The 27,932-nt window shown below is 34.0% G+C and overlaps 1 protein-coding gene across 3 annotated transcripts; it reads right to left on the bottom strand.

The window, feature by feature from the left end:
* Positions 1-478: 478 nt before the first annotated feature.
* LOC125056612 (proline-rich extensin-like protein EPR1) lies at positions 479-26,065 on the bottom strand. 3 transcript variants are annotated; one of them, XM_047659802.1, is made up of 3 exons: positions 25,950-26,065; positions 2,049-3,181; positions 479-1,727 (listed from the first exon to the last, which is right to left on the bottom strand). In XM_047659802.1, exons 1-3 carry the CDS (start codon positions 25,950-25,952, stop codon positions 863-865), a joined length of 2,001 nt encoding a protein of 666 aa, XP_047515758.1. In that variant the 5' UTR covers positions 25,953-26,065; the 3' UTR covers positions 479-862. The 3 variants fall into 3 exon arrangements, with proteins under 3 accessions (XP_047515758.1, XP_047515759.1, XP_047515757.1); XM_047659803.1 differs by having other exon boundaries at positions 479-2,047; positions 2,369-3,181; XM_047659801.1 differs by having other exon boundaries at positions 479-3,181.
* Between the last annotated feature and the right edge of the window lie 1,867 nt (positions 26,066-27,932).

Below are 27,932 nucleotides of genomic sequence, written 5' to 3'. Positions count from 1 at the left end.
AGCTGCACAAAAAATTGTCAATAAAATGGTAAATGAGACATGAATAACGGCACAATTAATCTGTCCCAGCTACTTTCCTCATTCCTATATTAACAAATGAAACTACTGTGTATATTAAACGCCTATTTCACAGTGTAAATTTCCTTTTTTACATCTATGTAGAAGTGTATTGAAGCAGTGAATTTCTTTGCTGCTTATATTGATTTATATCTTTAAGTTGTAAGTAATTGTAGGTAAAATTGTCATGTCATTATATAATTGACGAATGTCGAAGTTTATTATTAATTTAAATAATCTCTATTGTTTTTATTATCCTATGAAAACACTGAAAAAACTTTTCATGTTGTTATTTTTAATAACTTTTTATGTATTGTACGAGTAGTTGTTCTTGCGATCAAAATTTTTGTTACGTTACTAGGTAATGCTTGTATCTTAATTAACTAAAATCACATCTGAGGGTTAATAAGAAGATAGAAAATCAAATTTCAGTTTTTATTAAAAATATTTTTACAATCTTAAAGTAATAATTAGTTGGCAGTGTTTAGAAATTTCCCTTTGAGTATTAAAATCATTAAAATTAATTAACATAGTAGTGTACAATATATAAAAAAAATACTGAAAACATTCACAAATTCTAGTATCACTAGGATTTTGAATGATCATAGTATAAGTATTAGATAAAGAGAACATAGATAATGAAGGAAAATTTTTTTTTTCGTATTTGTTATATATAATAAATAGCGTTTACCTTTCAGCCTTAATTAAATATATATGAAATTATCTATTATAATACATCGGTCGCGATAGTAATATTTTGGTATCACAATTATTATGGCATCTTAATAATTAATTATTTGCTAGTTTAGAATACAAATGGTACTCTCGGTCGATCGTAGTAATAACCTTCATCGGGAACATATGGTGGTCTGGTGGTGAAGGGTGCCTTTGTGGTTACCGGGAAGTATGGTTGCCTTGTAGGGGGAGGAGGAGGTCTTGTTGGTGGTGGAGAGGGAGGTAGAGGAGGTCTCGTAGGGCGCGATGGTGGCAAGTACGTTGGTTGGGTGGGTAATGTAAAGGGAACTTTGGGATTTGGATACTCGTAGCCCGTAGTCCTAAATGTGGGTCTTGTCGGAGGAGGCGATGGTTGGGGAGGTCGCCTTGTTGGGGGTAGGGTTGGTCTAGGCGGTGGTAAATATGTTGAAGGACTCGGAGGTAAGTATGTAACTGGTCTGGGTGTTGTAGTTGGTGGCGGTGGTGGTGGTGGCGGCGTTCTGGTAGTCTTAGGAGGTGGAGGAGGTCTAGTAGTAGGAGGTAAATAAGTGGACGGTGGACTAGGTGGTGGAGGGCGTTGAGTGGGAGGTAAATAAGTTGGTGGACGAGGTGGAGGCGGAGGTCGTGTGGGCGGTGCTCTGGTAGAGAATGTGAAGGGAATGGTTGGTCGGGGATAAGCATAACCAGTGGTTTGAGCCTTAGGTGTTAGTGGTGGGGGGGGCCTTGTTATTGGGGGAGGGGGTTGTCTTGTCGGTGGTGGGGGAGGAGGTCGCCTTGTCGTTGGAGGAGGTGGTGGTGGTGGTGGTCTAGTCGGTGGCAAGTATGTTGATGGAGGACTTGGTGGTGGAGGCCGACGAGTAGGTTGTGGAGTCGCTCTCGTTGGCGGTCGGGTAGGTAGAGGTGGCGGTCTTGTCGGTGGTAAGTATGTTGATGGTGGGCTCGGTGGTGGTGGAGGCCTAGTGGGTGGTGGGAACGTAAAAGGTATTGTTGGTTTTGGATAATTATAACCAGTTGTTTGTGTTTTTGGTGAAGGTGAAGGAGGAGGTCTAGTCGGAGGAGGTAGTGGCGGTCTGGTTGTTGGAGGTGGGGGAGGTGGAGGTGGTCTGGTTGTTGGAGGTGGTGGGGGTCTGGTTATGGGAGGTAGCGGAGGTCTCGTAGTAGGAGGAGAAGGAGGAGGTGGACGTCTGGTAGGGGGTAAGTACGTTGATGGTGGACTAGGTGGTGGTGGCCTCTGTGTGGGGGGTAAATAAGTTGGTGCCGTTGGTGGTGGTGGAGGCCTAGTGGGTGGTGGGAACGTAAAAGGTATTGTTGGTTTTGGATAATTATAACCAGTTGTTTGTGTTTTTGGTGAAGGTGAAGGAGGAGGTCTAGTCGGAGGAGGTAGTGGCGGTCTGGTTGTTGGAGGTGGGGGAGGTGGAGGTGGTCTTGTTGTTGGAGGTGGTGGAGGTCTGGTTGTGGGTGGTGGAGGAGGTCTCGTAGGAGGAGGAGAAGGAGGAGGCGGAGGTCTGGTAGGGGGTAGGTATGTTGACGGTGGACTGGGTGGTGGTGGCCTCTGTGTGGGGGGTAAATAAGTTGGTGCCGTTGGTGGTGGAGGAGGACGTGTAGGTGGTGCTTTTGTAGGGAATGTAAATGGAACTGTTGGTTTAGGATAATTATAACCAGTTGTTTGAGTTTTGGGTGATGGAGGTAAAGGCGGTCTTGTGAGAGGAGGGGCTCTTGTAGTAGGTGGAGGAGGAGGTGGAGGTGGCCTAGTGGTTGGGGGAGGGGGAGGTGGTGGAGGCCTAGTAGTTGGGGGAGGTGGAGGTCTTGTAGGTGGTAGATATGTTGAAGGTGGAGGAGGAGTATAGGTTACAGGTTTTGCTGTTGTTGTTGATACTGGAAATGGAATCCGTGGCGTATTGTATTTATACCCATTATTGGATGGTTCAGGAATCCTTGGTGGCTGATATGGTGGAAACCGTGGAGGCTGCGGTGGGGGTTGTGGTATTACACATGTGTTACATATATTATATGGAGGAAAAGGTGGTGGTTGGGGTATTGCCGGTGTTCTTGGAGGTTGTGGAGGTGGAGGTGGAGGGGTTCTCGGTGGTTGTGGTGGTGGTGGTGGTGAAGGAATCCTCGGCGGCTGTGGAGGGGGTGGGAATGGTAAACGCGGCCTTTCATAAAAATATCCGTCTGGTTCTGGGTTCACTGGTGGTGGTTTTGAAGGTGGTGTAGGAGGTCTTGTCGGTGGCGGAAACGGTATCTTCGGCTTTGGATAAAAGTAGCCATCTTCATCTAAATTTGCATCGATCGGTTCCCCAAGCACTGCATAGTTCTGGCTAGGGTTCGGTATAGCACGGACAAGCCTATCGGCCTTGCAGGTGTGGTACAGTGACAGTACCACCACCGCGATGTGCAGTGACAGCCTCTGTAAAAAAAAATCAGTATTAACTCGCTAATTATACGCTTTGTTAATAAAAACTTAGTCGTTGAGTCTAACTAAAGCAGAAGGGCGTGGTCAGAAGGTAAGGTTCCTTATATGTTAAATATAGTCTGATAACGTATAAAATGGTATTTTCTCAAATACTAGATAAAATGTATTTTTCTAGTTTGATAAGTTCAATAAATGTAAATCGGCATTACGTGATGATGGAGACTATCACTGTTCTAGCAAAATATTGCTAATATATAATATACTAGCAGACTCGGCCAAGTGTTGCTGCGGCTAAGGTTTTTTTTATATTACATAGTAGTAGAACACCAGTCCACCATGCTTTTTTGATGGTTATGCCATTAAATTGTAGCTTATGTGAAACGTTGGTACTTTCAACACAGCGCCATCTGTTAGAATTGTGACTGTCAAATAATAAACAACTAATTTGCAAAAAATAATATTGCAGCTATAAATTAAGATGTAAGCTATCCTATCTTTTAAGTTGGATCAAACTGCACACGGTGTGCAAATTTAATTTAAAATCAGTTAAGTAGTTTAGGAGTCCATCGCGGACAAACAACGTGACACGTGATTTATGTATATTAAGATATCATAGATAGTTTTAATTGAGAAACTAAGTATAATAGTACATTTGAATACATTAAATCCCGATTGAAATATCATTAGCACGCGCATATAATCGAAGCATAATTTGAAGGTTGTCAAATAGCCTGCATAATATTTCGTGAAAAATAAATAAGTCAGTGGCGCTACAACTATTTTAGGTCCGGGCCTCAGATTTGTGTATCTTCATGATCAATTGTCAATCTAATAGGCAAGTAGGTGTTCCTGTGCCTGACACACGCCGTCGACTTTTTGGGGCTAAGCCGAGCCGGTATCCTCACGATGTTTTCCTTCAGCCTTGAGCGTATGTTTATAGCGCACATAGAAAGGAGTGGTGGTGGTGGTCTACTTCTGGCCTTCAGCTTTAGAAAGAAAAATCTTGTTTTATATTTGTTGTCTATATAAATTATATTTAGTTTTTACGGATGTCCTATATTCTTGATAATAAACAAATATATTTGAAGTTATACTTATATAGGCGCGGTAGGGAAAAATTATGAGAGTAGATTTTTACGATGTGCGCGCACACTGTCACAAAAAACCGACACTCTGAATATCTCTTCAAACGTAGTTAAAACAGTCTGGGCCGCTAGTTGGCGCTTGCTCTGTTTTATCGACAAGTTGCATTGTCTGCCATTGTTTTTCAGAGTCGTGTTTATTTAAATGATTGATGATTTTTATACAAGAAAACCCGTTCCAATGTGATAAAAACATAGTATTCATTGTAAAATATAATAATGAATACATATTATTGTATCATTTTGATTGGAAGTGACCATTAAAGTGGACAAGAAAAATGCATTATGCAATTCTAAGAGGGAAACGTCCCTCTACTTTAGAGGAAGAAGTTTGAAGAAAATTATTACGCGAAAGAAGTATAACTTCTAACGCGTGTACTTAAGTACACACATGTTTTTTTACTTAATTAGATTGAAGGTCTAACGTCTGGCATGTAATTTAAAAACGCCTTGTATTTTTTACAAGCAATTGCATAAGCAAAATGATATAAATATGCACTGTTATCGAAGAAGCTCAAGGCAGGCTGGATTTTATAATTTACTTTACTTTGATATTTAAGTGAACTGCATTAAGCGCAAAAGGTTTCTCGTTGTAAATCGTCATATTTCACAAAAACTTTTTGGTTTTGTTTTCTTTACTTTAGAAAATATTTAGATTTTTTAAGGAAAAAATAAGAATGATATTTAAATCTGTAATATTAATGCAGTTTCCCATTATTTACTACCCACCCAACGGTTTTACCTACGCTAATTTGATCGTATGATGTAATCTTTATATAATACTAGCAGACCGGCCAAGCGTTGCTGTGGCTAAGGTTTTTGTTATAATACATAGTAGTAAACTATTCAAGGGAAACGGTAAGAGAACACCAGTCATGGGGACCATCATGCTTTATTGGTGGTTATGCCATTAAATTGTAGCTTATGTGAAACGTCGGTACTTTCAACCCAGCGCCATCTGTTAGAATTGTGACTATCAAATAATAAAGAAATATTTTGCAATTAAATAATATTGCGGATAAAAATTGAGATGTAAGTATCCTATCTTTTAAGTTAGATCAAACTGCATACGGTGTGCAAATTAGACTCATATCGGTTCGGTAGTTTAAGAGTCTATAGCGGACAAACAACGTGACACGTAATTTATATATATTAAGAAGAAGATATAGATCCTTGCGTGTAACTAAACTCCTTCTTAACGGCTGGACCGATTAGCTGGCGTTCAAGTATTTCGAGTAGGGTTTAGATTATCAAGTCCCTGATTTTTTTCTATTTAAGACATGTGTAAAGGTCGTTCAACATCACAAAAAGATTTATTAAATTCAAAAGAGTAGTTTCCAAGCACGCTCAACTCTTCTTATATTAGTAAATATCATAACAGACTTTTCACAGTCTCTTCAATATCTTTACGTATAAAATACTACAGTACAGGTATTTTAAAACAGCCCTGCCCTGTCTTGGCTACTAACGGTTATAAGGTAAGGTAGATTGTTGCAGAAAATTAAAAAGAAAAAAAAAAAAAAACTAAAAAGAATTCTACAGAATATATTTAAAGTTTGTCCGCCCACTGCTTAACTAAAGTAATTTCATCCTTTTTTTAATATTACAAAGGAGATGACAAATATATTATGCATCAAGGATATTAAACGAGAAAACAGCAGCAAAATATATAAAATCAGTGTCACTACAACCTTTTTAGGTCTGGGCCTCAGATTTCTGTATCAGCTGTTTCATGATCATTTGTCAACTAATAGGCAAGTAGGTGATCAGCCGCAATACGCAGGATGAGAGTCGCACGCTGAAACCACTTGGCCAACACTGCTCCAGCAAAATACATATATATATATGTTAAAAATATATTTTTTAATATAAAGAAACGCCGTTGAGACTTTTTTATACTTTGCGACCTCTTCAATAATAATCAGATCTTAGAATAAAACCATTTAAATTTAACGTTAATCTTAAGTGTTAAACAGCGGTCAGTGGAAAAACTAGTACACAAGAACGAAAGAAAGAAGAAGAGTGTCTTCCCCTTTAATAGACTGTAAGTAGTTTTATTGGTCATTTTCTTATGTTAAATATACTTTTTAGTAAATTAGATTACAATTAAATTACTTATTAGTCTGAAGATAGATCGTATTGGCAAATGACTTTAACTAAAAATAAACAATATATGATCCAAGTTTAGTTTCCAAACAATTCTTAAAATGTAAATCACGTACCACTTCGTTTGTCTGTTTATCAGCAAGGTAAGAGGGTCAGGTCATTCGTATGAATATTTACGAAAATTACAAGTTCTATGTGTATTGTGTACTTACTGGTGACTTAATATTGGGACATTTTGAACAATATTTGAACGACACATTTTTTCTAAGTTATTTCAAAATGGTTGCGTTCTTTTACAAGTTTTGCGTCTTAGGTTAGTTTTTGACGTGATAACGTCTTTAAAATCGTTTTAGTCGGGTGACAATTTCAGAAACTTGTGTCACACCAAAACCTCACGAGCGCGATCGCAGGTATAACGAGAGAGAGACGGACCGATCTCCCGTCTCATCTCGAGCGCTTGTCATTTACACCCGAAATTTATCATCAAAAGTGTGGATAAAACGATAGATGTAATTTAAAATTTGAAAAAATTGTTATCTTCATTAATTCCTTACTTCCCAAAAACTTATATCACCAATAAGACGTTATCACGTAAACATCTCGATCGTAAACCTACTTTACAAACAACCAATATTTTTGGCAAGAATTTGTTGAGTATTTTACATTTGACTGCAAATCATTTTTATTTCATGAAGGCAAACTTTTGCGTAAGTAAAATGATGCTAGGTTATACAATACTTATTGTTATTTTTGAAATCTCTAATTCTATTTCAAATAGGCAGGTTCGGTTGTTGTGTTTCCATAACATATAATTTCCAACATAATTTCGGCTCGTTATGTTAATTTTAACACAGCTAAATTTCAAATACCACATTGTTTGCGCAAAAATACATTGGTATGTTTGTACGGAAAATATGTAATAATTGGCCTTTGGGTATACTCGTAATTTGTATAACGGGTCAGTACTATAATCAAACATTTTTTTATAGAACAGATGTTAACTGATATCGCCGCCCATGGACACTCTCAATGCTGGAGGGCTTGTGAGTGCGTTGCCGGCCTGTTAAGAATTGGTACGCTCTTTTCTTAGTCGAATTGGTTCGGAAATACTTCAGTGGTTCCACAAAGTCGTGGTAAACAATGTCTATTTATTTAAAGAACATAGTTAAAAGTCCTCTAATAATGAAATAATAATAATAATAATAAATACGGAACTCTAAATAATAATAGCTTTTTTTTAAAGGTGGATAGAAGAAATAGAAGTGTTAACATGAAGCAAATAGAGCAAGAAGGCCATGATGTATTTCAAAAAAGCTGGAGGAGGCCTTTACCAGTGAAGGGGTACTGAGGGAAGCTAGAATATTAGAATAACAAGAAAAAAATGTATATAAAAAATCTAAGCTGTAAATTTTAGCTTTGTAAAGGATAATAATATCTCATCAAAACAAGATCCCTTAGAACATATTAGGTGTAAATTTGAAGCATGAACCAAACGTCTGTCTTGCTTATCGGGAATTACAATGAATTTGTTTATCTTCTTATAAACAAAATATTAAGATTTGTGAGCATAGTTGCGTACGTGACACAACTCTGGAAAGCTTGGATAATGATATCACACAAACATCATTTAAAATCGAAGGCATATCAACAAATACGTAAATTTAGGACTAGATCGTTTTGGATTTGTTTTAATGTAATATAAGAACTATATTTTATTTATGTTTCCTTTGTTCACAATGTATACATAGCTTAGTTTCGCAACTAAAACTGTAGGTTATGAATACAATAGATTATCAATCATTCAAATTAATTAGCAATGTTTTTGGCGTTAAAGGAATTCTCGTTTAGTATGGCAATTGTTGTTAATTGTTATGGTCTCCTAGTTCCATTTAGCCACAGTCTATATAATCTTTTACGACTGCCCATCCATGTAGAGAAGTGTACTCTCAATTTCATAACTCCTATAGTTCTAAGGGACGGGTGTCCCAAAACATACGAGATCCCAACCATGTCGAGTTTTAAATACCACCCCTTTCGAAGGTTGCGACTTCAGCGCTATGGCTATTTATGTTGTTGACATAAGGGAGTACAAGTATGATCAAAGATATTGAGTAAACTCAGATATGATGGGATCGTCCACAGAATGCTGGGGCGAAGTATGATCATAGAAATGGATAGGCTGCTAAGAAAACCCAGATATGACGCGAATAATGCATTTTTTTAGATCAGGTGGCAGGAGGCTCACCGTGATACCGCTGCCCATTCACACTCTCAATGCCAGAGGGCTCGCGAGTACGTTGCCGGCCTTTTAAGAATTATACGCTCTTTTATTGAAGGACCCTAAGAAGAATTGCTTCGAAAACCCATGCGTGCGCATTGCGAAAAGAGACATGGTGATTTGTAATATTTCTTAGTAGTACGAAAATAAGTGTGTATGTAGGACAATGTCCTAAATATTTAATGAAATATCGGTAAATATATGTAACAATGTATTTGTAAATCTTTTACATATCAGCTCATTATTAATCTGTGATATAATTATCTATACGTATAATAGTGTCAGAGGAATATTTTTTAATAACTTTTGACATAACCGCTTCACGTATTTCTTAACAGAACAACAATGTTTTGTGCTGAGTTTTACGTAAGATTGCAAAGGCCATACCATATATGTACTGATGGGCAGATGAACATGTAAAGTATGCGGATAGGTAATTATACAATATGATGATTATTGACGTGCGCAGTGAAGGGCAGACGAATCAACCCGTTGACAACTGGTCAAGCTGTTTTTATCTTAAACATAATTTATGATGACAAAAATAATAAATAAATCAGTGGCACTACAACCTTTGTCTTCTTTTTGGCTCGTAAGTTATTTGCCGGCGCTTAAGTAGTTATTTATAATATAATTTTACAGGCAACATTTTTTTTTAATTTCATATTCTACTTTTACCAGACGACCAACAAAAATCCAACTTCCATCCAATCCAAAATCCAACAGAAATCAATAAAAAAAACTCACTACGTCCAAATGTACGTAACTTTACTTACTACGTAACTTTAATGGTGTGATAATTAAAAATCACTTAAGAGGTCATCCAGCTACTTACTTTTTATGTTTTGTAATCAAAATTTACATAGAGTATTATGTCAATTAATTTTTGTTTCCACCTCAGATTTGATTGGCTTCACGAAGTCCATTCAAACATGGTTACTACTAGGCCAATGTGATTAAAACAATTATAATCCCATGCCCTTGTTCTAAGGCTCAGATTTCTTTGTCTATATCGTGATAATGTTTTTATCAGCCTCTGGGCATGATACGCCGTCAATTTTTACTTCACTATACGAGTTGTACGAGCTAAGGCTGTACATTTTGCTCATTCAGGCTTTCTTAGTTTTATAAGGCGAATTCCTAAATAGTCGGAGTTACGCCCCGAGAGTATAGCCAGACGTAGGCACTCTCTTCAACTTATTTTGCATTCATTTGTTACATAGCAATTAACATTTCTATATAAAAGAAAATCCTCTATTATTTAAAGCACCCTGATGAACCAGGAACAGGATTATTAACATAGAAAGTAAAGTCCACAAAGCCGTGATTCAAACGCAGTACCTAACCGTACATAATAATAATTTATTACTATAAACTTAGATTACATAACAAACATGTATTCCAGGCTCCTGTGAGAACTTTATTTCCAGGAGACTGTGAGTTCGCAGGTATATGCGCTGTGTGTACGGTTTAGACATTAGACCAACATTGCTCTACAGATACAGTATGTAGGATGCAAATGTTAGGAAATGTTTACTTTATTCAAATCAACAAGATTCATGATAGCTATTGAAAACCTTGACATTTGAAACAAATATTTAACTCAGTTGGTAATCGTTTAGAATACTCGTAAGTTCTGTATTACGCTACGGCTTAAGAAATTATGTTTCTTGCCATATTTCATAACTTTTAGTGCCTATATCTATGAATATTACTACTGTTACTTATATTTTTATTTTTATTATTCAATGTAGATTATAGTATTTTATTAGTCTTATACAAAAACTTTATATAAATAAATACACTAAATATATTATATAAGTAATATATTTTTAACGATACGAGCAGTGGTGGCCTATTCAGCGTGCGACTCTCATCCCAGTGGTTGTAGGATCGATCCCCGGCTGTACACCAATGGAATTTCTTTCTATGTGCGCATTTAACATTCGCTCGAACGGTGAAGGAAAACATCGTGAGGAAACCAGCTTGCCTTAGACCAAAAACGACAGCGTGTGTCAGGCACAGGATGCTGAACCTTAGGTTGACCAATTATCATGAAACAGATATAGAAATCTGAGGCCCAGACCTAAAAAAGGGTTGTAGCGCCATTGATTTATTTATTTTATTGTTGCGATACAGTAATTATCGCGTTTTCTATTTAATTACCTATTGAGTTTTAATTTACAAAAAAATTAAGAAATTTTTTTATGGTATTCAGTTTTCCATTTTATTCTAAAGATTTGTTATAATATATTTAAATTATTGTGTGCCTAAGCAACATTATGTAATGCTTAAGTGTTACTAAACTATAATACAATAACTCTAACAAAGTTACTTAATTAACCGTTAACTTTAAATAACAACTCTGAGTACTCTGTGAGAATAGTATCATGGATACCGTCTCATATGTACAATAATACAAATTCGTATTAATTAGAACCCAAACATCTCTTGACCCTCACTAAAATATTTAATTATATATATGTCAATTGGTAACATTTGACATTGAGCTCTTCACTGAGGTATCCTAATTGACAGATATTCGTGCTGTCACAAGGTGACGTTTGTTTACATTCATAATGTATCCAATGACGTGCCATTTCCATTATTTAGACAACCTACTTCATTAGTTTGGTGTGATTTATAAACAATTTCCTAAGATTGTTTGTTGTTTATATTCAATAAATATTACTGATTTATTTCGAAATTCATTTATGCTCAGTTTTGGCAATAAAATTATTAAACAAATGTGCTTTAGTTAAAATACTGTAATAAACATTTTGTTTATTTATTTCGTTGAAGTTTAACAAGTAATACTCGTACTTATGAAATATTCCAAATTCCAAAAACATATTTTATATTGATATTTTATATTGCCATTATTTTAATTACATACAACAATCACAATTACTATTTTCCATGTATTTTTTTTTATGTAATTTGGGGCAAACTGGCAGAAGGCTCACCTGACGTTAAGTGATACCGCCCGCCCATGAATTCACAATGCCAGAAGGCCAGTGCGTTGCCCGTCTTTTAAATATCGGTTTCATGAAGAATTCGTTTTTTTAATGATGGGTATAATTTCTCTTCACACTTCATTTGTATGTCATGTTTGAAAACCTACGAGTAACACGTGTCTTTATTAATAGCTACAATAACAGAAATTGTAGCTTGTGTAACATTTAAGAAATTATTTTTATCTTAATTTAAATCAGGCTTTAAACTCGCAATTTTTGTACAGAACTAGACAAACCTTTGGTCGTAATCCCATCTGATGTTAAGTGAGATGCGGCCTATTTGAGAGTATGTCCAGGAGTTGAATAAACAAATGTGATAAAACAATTAATAATTCCAGTGGCACTACAACTCTGTATGGACTCATATTTTTGTGTCTCTTTCATTGGTTACTATTACTGTATAATGAAGCCTTTTAGGTACTGTTTAAGGTCTACGAGCAAGTGTATTATGCCCCAGGGTTTAAATATACGACCTTAGGATGAGTGCACACACTTAGTGCGTAACTTATACACACAAACTGCATGTCGATGACAGGTAGATTATGACCTCTATACATCTAACGCGTCCGCCTACACGGTATTCTAATTCCAAATAAAGGGTTTTACGTTCGTAGGTTAAAAATATACCTACTGTACCATAAATAGTAAACGTGGGTTAAATATGTTTCATCTCGTTCAAATTATGTATATTTTTGTATCTTTTGTTTTTATATAGAATGAGTGTTAAGTTACTACGATAGGGAGATTGGCATGTTCAGGGTGGAAAGTGGACCCTAGAATCAGATATTAGAAACAAATGAGTAGTATTTCTTTATAGCTTAGTAGCACTCGTATAACCCGGTCCTTGATTTAATTTCCAGCGAAAGAACAATCGTTAATTACATATGTATGACAAGTTGTATTTTTTAGAATTATTTTGTAGAATTTTAGAAGGCTGATTGCTAACCTAAAAAAATATTTCTTCATAAGGAGGCGAAAATCTGCTCACGCAAACCCGCACCACTAATGATGTCGGACTAATAGTCCTCAACGAGTAGCCCTGGACACGCTTCTAAGACGTTCCTTCTTTATTTTGAGTCCGATATAGGACCCATTTAACAACGCTTCCGGGATGAGAAAAAAACCCCTATCTCATCGCAAATTCCTCTAAATACATGAAAAATATATACGAATCTCAATTTTGTATTTACAGCTACTCTTGAAGAGACAAATTGTGATTATAACAGATGTTTTGTACTATTCAAGATATAATTGTTGATTACTAAAGAGAGGCGATGTTCATCGTTCAATTACACATTCCGCTCATATCTTGTTACTTCATATGAATAATACGATTTAAATTAATTACAAATACTTTAGATTACACTCTTAGACGAATCATTCTATAACATAATTAACATTATCTATGTGGACTTCTCCTCTCATTGGAAAATTGCTAGCATTATTTGAACTAAGTTATTTATTCGTCTCAATCAAATTATTTTTTTGTATACAATAGACAGACAGTAGTAGTAGATTACGATCTTTTACTAACACATTATAAATTGGTTAATTAACTATGAGATTCATTATATATTCAAGAGTCTGTACGCAAGGCAAATTTTTCGATGTTAGTATCAAGTGTAATTTTAAAGATCTTAAGACCTAAGCCGTGCGTTTAATATGCTAATTATTGAATTATTTGGATTACCTTGATTTTACTGCTCATCAAATGATTTAGAAAAATCCAAAAGCAATCAATCGCTTCATAGTTAAATACGTAGCAGATACGTCAAGAGTAAAACACATTCCACTTTTATGGCGTTGGTTTAAAGGCTTTATATATCAAGTCAAGTCAAGATCATTTATTCATATAGATAACACAATGAACTCTTATTAACGTTAAAAAAACAAATATAAAGTGCTTCTAATTTTACATTTACTGCTCGTTCTCAAATCAAGGGCGTAGGACGGAAGAGAGTGAGCAATAAATTCTCTGCCACTCTTTTAACTCGCCAAGTTTTTTGTTTTACACGTTGTAAGGAGCTGCAACCATTACACCATGTTCCACATAACATATATACGATATGACCTATCCGAGATTGAGCTATTGTGAATATAATTGTTCAGTTAAAGTACAATTTGAATAAAAGTTACATCGTATTAACTTTTAACTTAATAGCCATAGACAAAAGCAAATTAAGTTTTAATTGCCTTCGGCGCTGACCTCACTCGGCGGAAGCAATTTAAGATCTGTTGCTTTGTTCTATAACTATTATTTTATTGATCTAAATGTTTCTGACTTTTACATATTCTTAGTATTAACCGACTCATATAAAAGTGTTGGCCTAGTGGCTTCAGCGTGTGACTCTCATCCCTGAGGTCGTAGGTTCGATCCCCGGCTGTGCACCAATGGAATTTCTTTCTATATGCGCACTTAACATTTGCTCGAACGGTGAAGGAAAACATCGTGAGGAAACCGACATGTCTTAGACCCAAAAATTCGACGTCGTGTGTCAGGCACAGGAGGCTGATCACCTACTTGCGTATTAGATTTAAAAATGATCATGAAACAGATTGAGAAATCCAAGACCTAAAGAGGTTGTAGCGCCACTGATTTATTTATTTATTTGTTAGTTTAAGTCAGTGAAATATAAGTAAAGAACACAAAGCTTCTAAGTTTGTAAAAATGAATGATAAATAAACAAGAACGTAATCATTTTTTGACAAATCATTACGGATAAACCCAAAGAAAATGTCTCTTATTTCATGGTCGTGTTATGTCATATCCGACTAGTCATAACATCCTGCTATTTGAAGAAAAAAGTTATTCAAAGGCCAGGGGTCAAATCGGTGATAAACATACTATTGCTGAGCGTACAAGAAGTTTGTCCAAGTAGCTTTTTATTTGACAACATCATGGAGTCATCAAGATAATAATAGTTTAAATTAAGATAATACATACAAAATGGCGATAAAAATAATATAAGAACTGGTTTGAAAACAATCCTGAATCGAGTTATGTAACCTAGTTTAGTTACATATATATATTTTAGTATAATATGTAATAAAGAAGCGCAACCAAATTTTAGCAATTATCGCACACTTGAAGCCAAAATGAGAGAAAATTCCCACACTCATAAATTGTAATATAACATTCTCGTTTCCGATAATGTCCAATAGGTCGACTACACTTATATTCTTTATATTATGTCACTTAGATTTAAGAATCCTGCAATAAGTCAAGTTAGTTTTTTGTTAGTCTAGCGTCGCAATTTTTGTGGTAGTTATAAGCTCATTTTTTAAACGATTAAAGCCAGTTGACACCGAGCTTCAAACAAAGAGTTTCATTTAAAACATATTTGGACATCCCTACAATAACCGCCACCGAATTTACCTCCCAAAAATTATTTTAATAAAGTTACATATAAAGTAGGGTATAAAACAAAAACTAGCCCATTTATTTTAAAATAAGCAAAGTTCAAGGATGGACGTTACTATATTTTGATTCTCACATCTTCAGAGTGGATTATTTCTTATTTCCGTTGAGCTAAGGTTATTTTTTGTAATCACAAATATAAAGATCCGTATTAAAGAATTCAGTTTTTACACTTTATTTTCGTAGAAATAAAAGAAATTGTTAAACGGTTCTAGAATCTATTCCGAGGTGTTAGGAGTGATGTTGCATCAAATGAATCCATGTTAATATGGCATTGGGCGGTTGACATTGAAATCTTTGAATTAATTTAGCATTTTAATATTATGTTGAATATAGCGTGTTTTGGTTTTGAGCCAAAACAACAATTTTCGGAATCGTGATTTTGTTAGATTTCACACTAAAAGAAATGGGAACTAATTTTTTGAACTGTTATTTAAATATACGAGAAGTTGTTAGGATGCGTGCGTACAAAGTACACATGTCAGAACTTCTTTAGCAAACTAATTTTTAACTCTTGTTCATATTTATACAAATCTAAAGCTTTAAATTTTCGAGACTTAGTGGGAGAGAAAAAGGAAGATATGTTAGGAAACGAATTTAATTGTCATTAAAATATTAAAAGTGTCGAAAATTAATACAAATTATTAATTTATTTTTTAATTTATTTCATTTGAGATTTCAATAAATTACTTTGCATAAAATATAAAATACTAATATTTCATGAATTCTCTTTATGAAATTTTAATTTTAAAAATAGAATTTCTATAAGGTAATTCATCGTTCTCACTCTCTCCCTTTACTTCGACAAAAACGTTGCACTTCTTCGTGGCGTTTTTTAAAAATTGTATCCTCATGCGCCTAAAAAAGTTTCACTTCAAAACATAATCAGCAGTCATTTTTTTTTATTCCTCATTGGTAAATTTGTGCAGTAAAGTAAAACAGACAGTTATAATAAAAAAAACAATTGGCCAGTTATTACGTCTTATAATGTCAGTACTAAAAATACGTAAGCACTAAGCAGCCTAGTAAATAAATGGCGGTGAAAAAGGATGGAATAGGCAGTTCGATAAACAGTTCGGCAGTTTTAGGTTAGTTTAGGTTTAGAATAGTGGGCCATTCGAAACGAAACCTAACGTAACTTCCTATTTAGCTATTTCACTGCTCAGTATTTATTATATGATCCATATTATACATTTGTATGACTCATTTCTGTTTACTTTACAGCCTTGCGATTCCGTAACTCACACAGCGGCGCTCAAATCAGTCGTGAAGCAGTCATTTTACGATTTGGCATTCTGATAAACAATAAACTACAAGTTCCCTCCTTATGTGCGAGTTCGAAAAGTGAGTTACAGAATCGCAAGGCTGCTAAGTTTTAACTGCCGAACTTGTTACTAAACATGCATTTTGTAATTTTTAACTTACCAAAACTACTACACAACTGTCCCGTTAAATCTGTTCCTAAAGAAAGTATGCTTCTTTAACTTCATTATGTTTTTGAAACTAGCGAGAGCGAAACCAACTGTTATGTTGAGTATGATCAACGATCTTATGGCTACTATGATATTGATAGAACTACCTCAAAATTGTATACAAAAAGGTTAGAATTGTTATCGCCATTCGGTAAACACTTTTTTCAAGTTCAGTCAGATAAGAAGTTATGAAAGGTAAATTGATGATTCGTTTCGTTTAATTGTTCAATCGCTTTGCAATCATAATACTGAAGGACCAATCGCCATCGCTTCGTTACTCGTTATAATTAATCAAAATCCAACCAAGAACTTTCGGGCTTCTTAGTACAACAATTCTTTCGTGGTTAATATAATTTTTGGTCCACATAGTAAAATGTTATAAAACTGTTGTTGTCATAAGTTAAAACATCTTTTTATAGAACTTGCGAGACGGGCAGGAGGCTCACCTGATGTTAAGTGATCTGCCCATGGACACTCTCAATGCCAGTGGGCTCGTGAGTGCCGGCGTTTTTGAAATTGGTACGCTCTTTTCTTGGACCCTAAGTCGTATTGGTTCGGAAATACTCAGTAAGCAGCTGGTTCCACATAGTAATATAAAAACTCTTTAATCCTATGTTAATATTAAATCGATTTTGATTTGTTTTTAATGTGTACCAAAATATAAAAAATCCTGCTGTTTTAATAAAACTATCATAAAATATATGTAAAATAATTTTTAGATCCGCATAGATGCAATTAAAATATAATTCTTAAAATTGCTAAGACTTCAATGAAGCTTATATATTCTTTAATTGTCGCATTTTAATTACCTTGATATCAATAAAACTGGTTATGTTACATTGAATTTAAATAAAATGTAAAGAATTTGCATATTAATAATATAACATATGGATCTGCCGGAATACAATATTTGATTATTTTAAACCTTCAACAAATTCCGTTTAATTTAAATCTATAAATAGTTAGCAGTTTATAATTGTATAATATAAGTAAATTAAATAAAGAATTTAAATTAATGATCATAAATGCTGCAAAATTACCAGAATATTTCCTGTTACTTTGAATTGGTAGTATGGTCTCGAGTAATTACATACAAATTCAAGTTTAAATTTCACGTTTAATAACTGAGAAAACTCTCTACTTTGAGGTCGTGCGTTCAAATCACGGTGCACCAAGACCCTTTTGTGTGCGTAAATAATAATGAACATGATACACATAGATATTGTTAAAACATGTGTTATGGTAGCTATATATGCTAGATTCTTAAATCACAGAAAAATCTGATTAGAGAGACAATTAAAAAATACTGAAAAATATTTCTAAATCTTTTTACTGATTTTTAGAAAAGATAAACCATTTAACGTAATATCGATTGCCAACTTTACTTTGACCTCAAAATGTAAAGGTATACAGTGGACATTTAATGACATGAAGCTTATCTCACATATCGTAAACTTGGCAACCTCAATCATTGTATTCGTAAGAATAAATTGCGTCACACTTGTCGAAACTTATTGATAAATGATGCATAACTTGAATGTGTAAATCATTAATTATTGAAAAATTACCGCATATTATAATCAAATTAACCAAGGACTAAATGAAGCAACTACCTTGGCCAAGGTTCATCTTGAGCTACTTGCATAATGTTTATTTCTCTTATCACAGAATGCTGATATTTTATAATTTATTTGATAATTTCTTGTGAAATGTTTAGTTTTTTAGTAACTACTTAATTGGTAGGATGACACGAAATAGATGACATTGTACTTGACACGAAAATTATTAAAAATGTAAATGATTTTGTTAGGAAAATATCACACATTGTTTCTTCCTTGTATTAGACATAAACGAGCGCGCGGTTTTTAGATTGAGTTCGAATTCTTAGAAATAAATAATTTACTAACCTATTACGAAACTGTGCTTGATAAACTAAAATAGTATAATTTTTATATCATAAATAAATTAATTATTCTAATAAGTATATAAATGTAACAATATAATATGAAAAGGTTAGTTTATAAATATGATTAGAAAATCACCAAACAATTAAACAATTTTCTATTCTATCACACTGTATTGATTAACAAACGCTCATGTAATGTCGCATCAGAAGAATTTTCCAATACAATAACGAGACGCAGTTTAGAAAGTTGGTTCTACGTAAAGGGCTGTCGACATGACAAACCTCATTTCAAGGAACACTTTGAGTCATAAGTTATTGGATCTTTTTTCTCATACTTTAGTTCATTAATAAGTACGATAATGCCTATATATTTATACGATAATGTATGGCCGAAATAAGATACGATTCGCTGTCGGCATTCACCTCCAGCACCACATCTCAAAAGCATGAATCCTTTGCCTTTCTAGAGCCTAAATTAGAAGCCAAGAGAAGAAGAGAGACTCTATACATAACAACGTGTTAATTCTTTCTTTATAAACATAATAAAGCATATATTATGTTTTAATATTTTATGCCTGAAATATGGCCTATTACAAGTCTATTACCTAACATTTCCAGTCAAAAGTGACAATTCCCCTTGACAATAGTTCCGTTAGTCGAACAAAACGTATGCAATAACACTATCTCGTGCCTACATCACGCATTGTTGACGAGTTGAGATGCGTGAAAACGCTACTGGTTGTGGTACAAAATTAAACGTTTAATACTTTAAGTATTTAAAATATAATTTTACCATATTACCAATCGTATAAAGAGGATGGGTTTGTATTTTTGGACGTAACGAATAAACTTAAAAAACTCATCAAGATATCTAGTCAGGCTTGAAACAGACATTTATAAATTGTAATATATATTTTACTAGCTTGTACGGGGCTACGCACGGTTGGAAATTAGTTGAATATTGTTGAAATAAAAACAGCTTCCAGCTGAGTTTCATCTTCGAACGTCGAGGCAGAATATGAAATTCCATCCGTATCACCTAGACATCCGTCGTTCCACAACTAAGCGTTTTTCAAGGCAGTTTTTGCCGCGCACCACCACTGTGTGGAACCAGCTACCCACTGAAGTAGAAGTTTCCAAACCAATTCGACTCAAGAAAAGAACCAGTTCCTAAAAGGCCGACAACGCACTCGCGAGCCCGATAACCTAGCACCCAAAAAGTACATAAATTTTCACACACCATGCCTGAACGATGGCCACCTCTTCCACTCGCTTCTAGTCAAGCTGACCAACAGCCCAGCGCGGAATAGTCCGACTACTGGTCCGGCTGGTAGGGCCTGAACAAGCATTATTGATCCCATTCAGACAATATCCACGCTGAATTTGAAGTGGCAATCGTGACATCCTCCCTTTTCAGATGTCCCTGTCTTTGCCAATTAACTGCCAGTCTTTTCCTGCTATTTATATCAAATCATCCACCCATCTTCTTTTCGGCCTGGCTCCTCTTTTTTTTCTAGTGATCCCATTCATTGTATGATCTTATATTATTACAAACATACAATTATTTACTCTTACAATAAGACTCTTACTAAGACTAAGAATAAGCTTACATAGAAAATTTAAAAAATCGCTTGAAGTCTATCACTTAACACAGGTCAGTTGCAATCGTAAGTCACACCGCGCTGGTAAAATTTTCTTTAGCAAACCTTTTGTTCGTAACTCATTTTATATTTTTCTTTCAACAGCCCCTTTGTTAATTCAAAAGATAACATTTATGTCGGCACGTCTAAATGATATGTTTATGAGCTACGGTTCTACCTGAATAATTATAGTACTTTGTTATTTGTATTGAGGTGTAATAATAATAATTATCTAGAAACATGTAAGTGTGTCACTCAGTGAGTACACGAAGTATTTTGAATTTTAAAAATGCCTTGACAATACAAGTTTTTTGGGAATTCATATAGATTTGAACTTTGTCATTATGTTCTTGTCATCATTAAATATTCTGAAAGCGACTCAAACCACGGTGCCTTATTGGACTTTTCTGTCTAACTGCGCATTTCACTCTCGCTTGTACGGTGATCGATAATATCGTGAGGGTTGTAGCGCCCCTGGTTTTTTTTAAATAAGAGTATACTTACGCGAATAATGATTAAATTATATAATAATTTTGAATTAAATTTATATTACATTTGCACACGTAACAATTTCTTTTGTTTGAGTTTTAATTTAAATAAATTCTTGGCACTACTACACAACCTGAACAAAGCCTAACCTAATAATTATAAACGATACACGTTCCTTACTAACTTTTCCGTAGTCAAGGCTTTTTAAAGGTATAAATCCCAATAAACTTGTGGATCTAAAGTATCTTTATTGTTTTTTTTAGTTGAGTTTTAGAACGTTACATTCCTTTTTTTAATACGTATTCGTGTTTGGGTCTACGACTATTTTGGCTAAAAATACATTATCACATCTTGATCCCAGGTCTGACAACTGTCCTTTTGAAAATATTATTACTATTATTCAAATGTCACCCAAGTGTATAAAGCATGGTCAACTGCATGTTATTGCATCAAACATTTGACCTATGTCATCACTTAACGTGACGGATTCATACAATTCAAAGCAGTTTAAGAGCCTTATGATATTACGTTAATAATAATTTCTTGGTTTTATGATTTTTTAATCTGTGATATATCTAACCTTGTAAAACTTTGAGTGTTCGTTATTATTCGGACGATACTTTAAACAAACCGCAATTCTGTTGTTGAAGTACCATCATGTCTGATATTCTATGTCAACACGACACACTATTTGCCGGGAATTCATTGCAGGACGGTAATCACTGGTTGGGTGTATACAGTTTTTTTCATTATAATACTTTTCATTTTATTTATTTAAACATTTTCACATTAAAAGATAAATAAATAACTTTTAAGGGTGCAATGAGTATCCATATCGCTAGCAAGCATCTCTTCTAGACAACTCTAGTAAGGAAAAAACAAAAAATAATAATGGTAAAGTGAAATTACAAAATTATACAATTACCAAACATAATCTTAAATGAACTAAACTAAAAACTAAAAGTACTTACGGTTTACGGTTACTTTACGGTTCATTAATTACAATGCAATACAAAAGAATAAGAAATACATAAATTACTAAAGTCACGATATACAAGAAATGCTTATGTAAAAGAATTTTAAAGGAGGTTAGGTTAACCAATCGTATGGATTCGGGCCTCATTCCACAACTTAATGGCGGATATCCTAAACGAATTGTCTTAGGATGAGCTGTGAGATGTAATTTTTATAACGCATCTGTTAGAGGAGCGTAACATATAGGGACCTGAAATTTTGAATTCATTTTTGAGACAAGATGAAGTATGGGATTGAAAACAATTGAGTAGATATAGAAGTTGAAAGAGAGGTTTATTTGAACTTTTATAGTATAAAACATACACATTTACAAAAAAAGATATTTAAATAACATGTTGATGTATAATATGTTGATAATCTATGTTAGTCTTGCATTTATTTTAGCAAAAAGTATACAACAATAATTTATATGGTTCAGAAAATAAAAAATTGTTTCACCTTTACATTGTTATTTGGAATTCCATTTTATCTATCAACACTATTATGTTCGCCTACGCATTCTGCGCACGATTGTTCATTATGTCACTGCCTCAAGACAAGATTATTATTATAATAGTATGTTTGAACGTTTTTTTTTTTTTTTTCAATTATACTAAAATGTCAAATGTGTTTAACAATCTGTAAAATAGACGTGCGTAATGAAAACAAGTCGTTATAATTTAGAAATATTAGAAAAATATATAAGTATGTTAATTCGTATGGTTAAGAAATGGCCATAGAGGTATTATTGTTTGAATCTTGTCTGTACGGTAAAGCACAAGATTTTAACTTTTTATTTAATTTATTTTTTTACAGAATAATATATTAAAATCATAATATTAGAACCGCTGTATGCTTGTATAAATGTAACCTCTCGACGTACAGCCCTGCGATTCTGTAACTCACATTTCGAACTTACACAGCGGTTTTCGCATCGGCGGTCGCTCTCAAATCAGTCGCGAAGCAGTCATTTTATGATTTGGCATTCTGAAAAGGTGGGAGCTTGTAGTTTATTGTTTATCAGAATGCCAAATCATAAAATGACTGCTTCACGCCTGATTTGAGAGCGACCGCCGATGCGAAAACCGCTGTGTGAGTTCGAAAAGTGAGTTACAGAATCGCAGGGCAGAGCCTTTCGTTACCGCTCGGGTCTGTACGTCATGCCCAGTGGACTGAGTGAAACTCAGTGGCCTGTCCCTCGGCTAAAGAATTAAGTTTTATAATCTTGAAAGTAAATATTGCCTATCCTGGAATTAATATAAGCATTCTAAAATAAAGCACCATACACATTATAAATATTTATCTTTTCTTTAAACTTATGAGTACTCGCTGAAAGCTATTTATTGCCCAATAAATGCACGAATTATTTTTTAAATCAAATCATTAGCCATAAGTGGCATCAAACAAACACTATAGTTTTATTATTAATAGTAAAGGCAATAGTTCATCTATTGTGGAACAAGTGGGTCGAACAGGATTCAGAAGATGTATCCGCGAAGGTCGTTGTGTATAGTTCACGAAACTTTGATGACATTTGCGTGTAACAAAACATAGATACAATAAATAATGTAATTCTTTTTTATATAAAGCTTTCAGATTTTTTTATTAAGATTAAATTCGTTATTGTTTTTTATTAGGGCGGTTGGTATTTCTAAAACGTTTTATACTTTTCGTAAAGTTTTTTGTGTGTGTTTGGTGCATATCTACAATATGTAATGTATAATAATGATATACATTATTAATTCTGTTACATCTAAATTCAGTGTTGGCTTAGTGGTTTCAGTGTGTTCCTCATTCCTGAGGCCGTACGTTTGATCCCTGGCTGTGCACCAATGGACTTTATTTCTATATGCGCATTTAACATAAGGTCGAACGCTAAAGGAAAACATCGTAGACCAGCTTTCCTTAGACCACAAAAGTTGATGGCGTGTGTCATGGGCTGATCACCCACTTGTCTATTAGATTGACAAACGATCATGAAACAGATACAGAAAAACAGAAGCCCAGACTTAAAAAGGTTGTGGCGCCACTGATTTATTCTTATTTTACATCCAAATTCAAGTATTAATCGTCGTTTTGTTCAACAAAAGTTTAAACATTTCATTAGTTAACAGCTAGGTAATAGGTGATTATTGATTTATTGATAAGATTTTATATTTAGTGGTTAAAAATTATAATAGTTGATAATATACTTTTTTTTATAGGGGCAAACGGGCAGGAGGCTCACCTGATGATACCGCCGCCCATGGACACTCCCAATGCCGTCAGGAAGCCATGAGCGCCATTTTGATACATTAGATTGTATCTATTTCATAAATTATTTTTATTTTTTACAGACAAGTAGGTAAGCAGTTATCTGCATCTGACAAATGTCTCTGTGTAATGGAAATGTATCTGCAAAAAAAGAGATTTGAACGCAAGACCACAGGCTTTAGAATCACAAGAAAAAATATTTAGTTTTTAAGATTTTTACATTATAATAAACGTTAATATAGTTGTTATGTTTGTGTTGCTTAACTTTTGAATTGAATAACAAAAAGTGCAAGTAAAAGTGTTTGTCTGCGATTTCATCGACTGACCTTTCTTAATATTGCATCAGTTCTCATCGCCATATATATAATATTAATGTCCCTCTTTACTTTTACGATATTATATTTCATTACTAGAAATTACATACGTTTTTGTCCACTACATTAATCTTGTTACCGGCATTTGTTTTCAGATGTTAATATTATGGTTAATGTTGGCAAATAATTTTTTTCTATAATTATATGATTTATTTATAGTATAGGTTAGATGAATTGGTAACTCTAACGAATGTTCAATGACTTAGAACTAATTAAAATTATAAAAGACTTGGAACCAATTAAATGTACGAAAATATTCATAGACTTGAAACTAATGAAATGTATGAAATGTGTAGTATATAAACTGTTCAGTAAGCCTATAAAGAAACCTTAAAATACGCCCAGAATATTGCCCCATGCCCCATTTGGACATGACAAAACTTATTATTGTAATAAGGATACATTATTAGTTTTTAATAGATCATTTACGTTCTTCTGCTGTATTTTGTCACTATTTCTTAACATTGTGAATGTTAACTAGCAATACGATGACCTGAGTTCAGAACCTACTATTTTCTTCATAAATCATGCAATGTAAATTATAAAATTGCTGAGAGACGCAAGCGCATCGTGATTTTAATGTTATGACACGACACACCATAATTACGCCATGAATAACGAAATATAAAAAATATTATATAATTGTGATCCATTTTTGTGTTGTGCCATTAGCGTGCGATTATCACCCCTGTTGTCGTTGATTCGAACCCTGGCTGTGCACCACTAGACATTTCTGTCAGCGCATTCAAGACTCGATCGTACAGTGAAAGAAAACATCGTGACAAAACCGGTGTGCTTTAAATTTAAATTTAACGGCGAGTATTCGACACAAAAAGCTTGTACTAGGCTATTATAAATGCAAATGATCACAAAGATACTGAAATCTGAGACCCAGTTAAATAGGCTACCACTGTTTTTTTCTATTTCTGTCTTATTGTATATTTAAAAAAAAATTTAATGTCTTGTTATCTTTCAAAGGGGCTTAGGGTCGATAAATTTCATCGTCTTCAAAGAAGGAAAAACAATTACGCTCTGCTAAGGTCCATTTATATTTGTTCAGATATTGCTATATTATCCAGGAGAAGAACTTTCAAATACTGAAGCTTAACTAAATATTTTTTTACAAGCTTAAATTTACTGAATGTGTTTTTTCTAAAGATTTTCAAGTTGAAGCTTTTGAAGTCTAAGTTTTATTATAAGCTAAGCTTAATAAGCTCTATATAAACTTTATAATTGGCTGATTTAAATTATATCTGTTGTAATTAATAATTTTGTTGGGTTAGTGTACCATTGATGTATTAAGCTCCTGGCTTATGTCGCAATATTTTTAAATTATTGGTTGATTTAATAGAAATTTTATCAAAGGATATCAAATGGAGTCTTAGTAATGGAGAATTAGTAATTATTTACCGATCCACATATACATATGGTATATGTAAAATAACTATATTGAATTTGTATTATGGAGTATGGTATTTTGATTTATAAAATGCAATATTGACGCTGAGCTAATCCTTATATACGTAACCATTTTTGATATGTAGATATTACATATATATTGCTAAATTGGCCTGATTATAGATAATATGTAAATATTATCAAGCGTCTATAGATATTAGAAGCACTTATACTTAAGATAACACAAAAGCTCACCATGTTCAGTACAAGTCCACTCACTGCATGACACGGCACACGCGTGTACTAAACAACGCGACGCAAAACGTTTTGCCGCGAAACATCTCCCCTCTATCATATATAGCCTTATCGTTCATTCAGAGTGAATCCTTTAGACTGAGAGATGTTGAAACATAATTTTCGTACGAGTTCAAAATGTTTTTTTACATATTATCATATTATAACTGATTTTATGTTATTCAAATGGGCGTCATGCTATGTGATACAATTTATTGCCAACCTCCATTCTACGCCATTTTCGCACGATTTAGTATGATAACATGTTGTTGTCAGTCAATTTTAATTTGACAGCAAAGTCATGCATATTTTCTAATAACTTTAAAAAGGTATTACTTGATTACTATATTCGATAGGTTCATTACCTATGCCTCCAAAATCCAATACATTTCTGACATACCAGAATCGATCGATACGCTAGACTATCTCTACGCTATCTCTTTCAAATAGGTGTCCATAGGCTGCGATGAGTGCCTTTTTTTGGAGCCCCGTAGTCTCATTTGCCCCCCATTTTTGCATTATACTAAAAAAAAAGTATTTGTCTCTCAAATTGTGTTAAATAATCGTTTTACATATTACATGTATTAGTAATAATTGTATTTTTTGTAAAGCCATTATCTAAGTCACGCCTTTAATTCAAATTTATCGACCAAACTTTTGTAACTATTAATTTATCTCTAATTATTTCCTAATAGCCATGACCTTTTTATTTTTTTCTGTAATATGAGTTAGATTTTATTAATCAACTCTTAAGCTAGACTGTTTATTTAATACCGTGTAACACAGCTCTAATGACCGTGATTTACCGTAATCTATTGATTGAGAGTAAAAAGAGCTTCTGTTTCGACATATGTAAATAAAATGTAAAAAAATCAGTGGCGCTACAACCTTTTTAGGTCTGGGCCTCAGATTTCTGTTTCATGATCATTTGTCAATCTAATAGACAAGTAGGTAGCCTCCAGAGCCTGACACACGCCGTCGAGTTTTGGGTCTAAGACATGTCGGTTTCCTCACGATGTTTTCCTTCACCGTTCGAGCTATTGTTAAAGACGCGCTTAGAAGGAAAGTCCATTGGTGCACAGCCGGGGATCGAACCTATGACCTCAGTCGCACGCTGAACCACTAAGCCCTCACTGCTCCATATAACATTTTTATATAGGATAAATCCTGTTATATAAAATAGATTTTTTTTATCATACGTTTATTTGAGAAATACCTAATGTATTTACTACTGTATTACGAGTAGTACTGCCTCCGTAGCTAAATGATTTAGATATACATAGATTATGTGTAGAAGTCCTTATATCCATTCCCGGCAAAACAATAATTGTATCGAATTACGAAACAGATACAGAAATCTGAGGCCCAGATCTATAAAAGGTTGTAGCGTTTTTTTTAAAATGGCATATCATTAGATTGGGAGGTAAAAATATGTATAAAAATTGCAATCTCTACTAGAGATATACCTACCTATAGGTAGAGAAAGACCTATGCTGTCACTAAGAGTCAGAGGTCTAAAAGAGGTCAAAGTTGAGAACTTTGAAATTGATTTGAGAACCGAAGACAAATTTCATAAATGTGATGATAGATTATAAATGTAGATAAGTTGTCCAAGCCGACACGTAAGGAATTATCAGCCAAGGAAATGTAATAAATGTTTAAAATATAATTGTATAAGATCGTACGGCTGAAACTTCTCCTTTAAGACTTGTGTTAGTAAAGTGTTAGTCTATTTATAATGTGCCATTTATAAACGCGTTTTCTCCTTCAGAAGCTTCATCTTTAACACATTTTAAAATCAAAATTTTCACTAACATTTCTTAACTTTATACATTCACTAACAATCTTGAACATCTTCTCAACCAGCCCTGCGATTCTGTAACTCACTGTTAATCCGTGAGTCCACTACGCAGTAACAGCGCTCCCTTCGTCACTGACGTAATT

The sequence above is a fragment of the Pieris napi genome, chromosome 15 (assembly GCF_905475465.1).
Source record: "Pieris napi chromosome 15, ilPieNapi1.2, whole genome shotgun sequence".
In the NCBI taxonomy this organism is placed as follows: domain Eukaryota; kingdom Metazoa; phylum Arthropoda; class Insecta; order Lepidoptera; family Pieridae; genus Pieris; species Pieris napi.
Note: the sequence above shows the minus strand (reverse complement) of the source record. Positions and strands in the feature narration are given on the sequence as shown.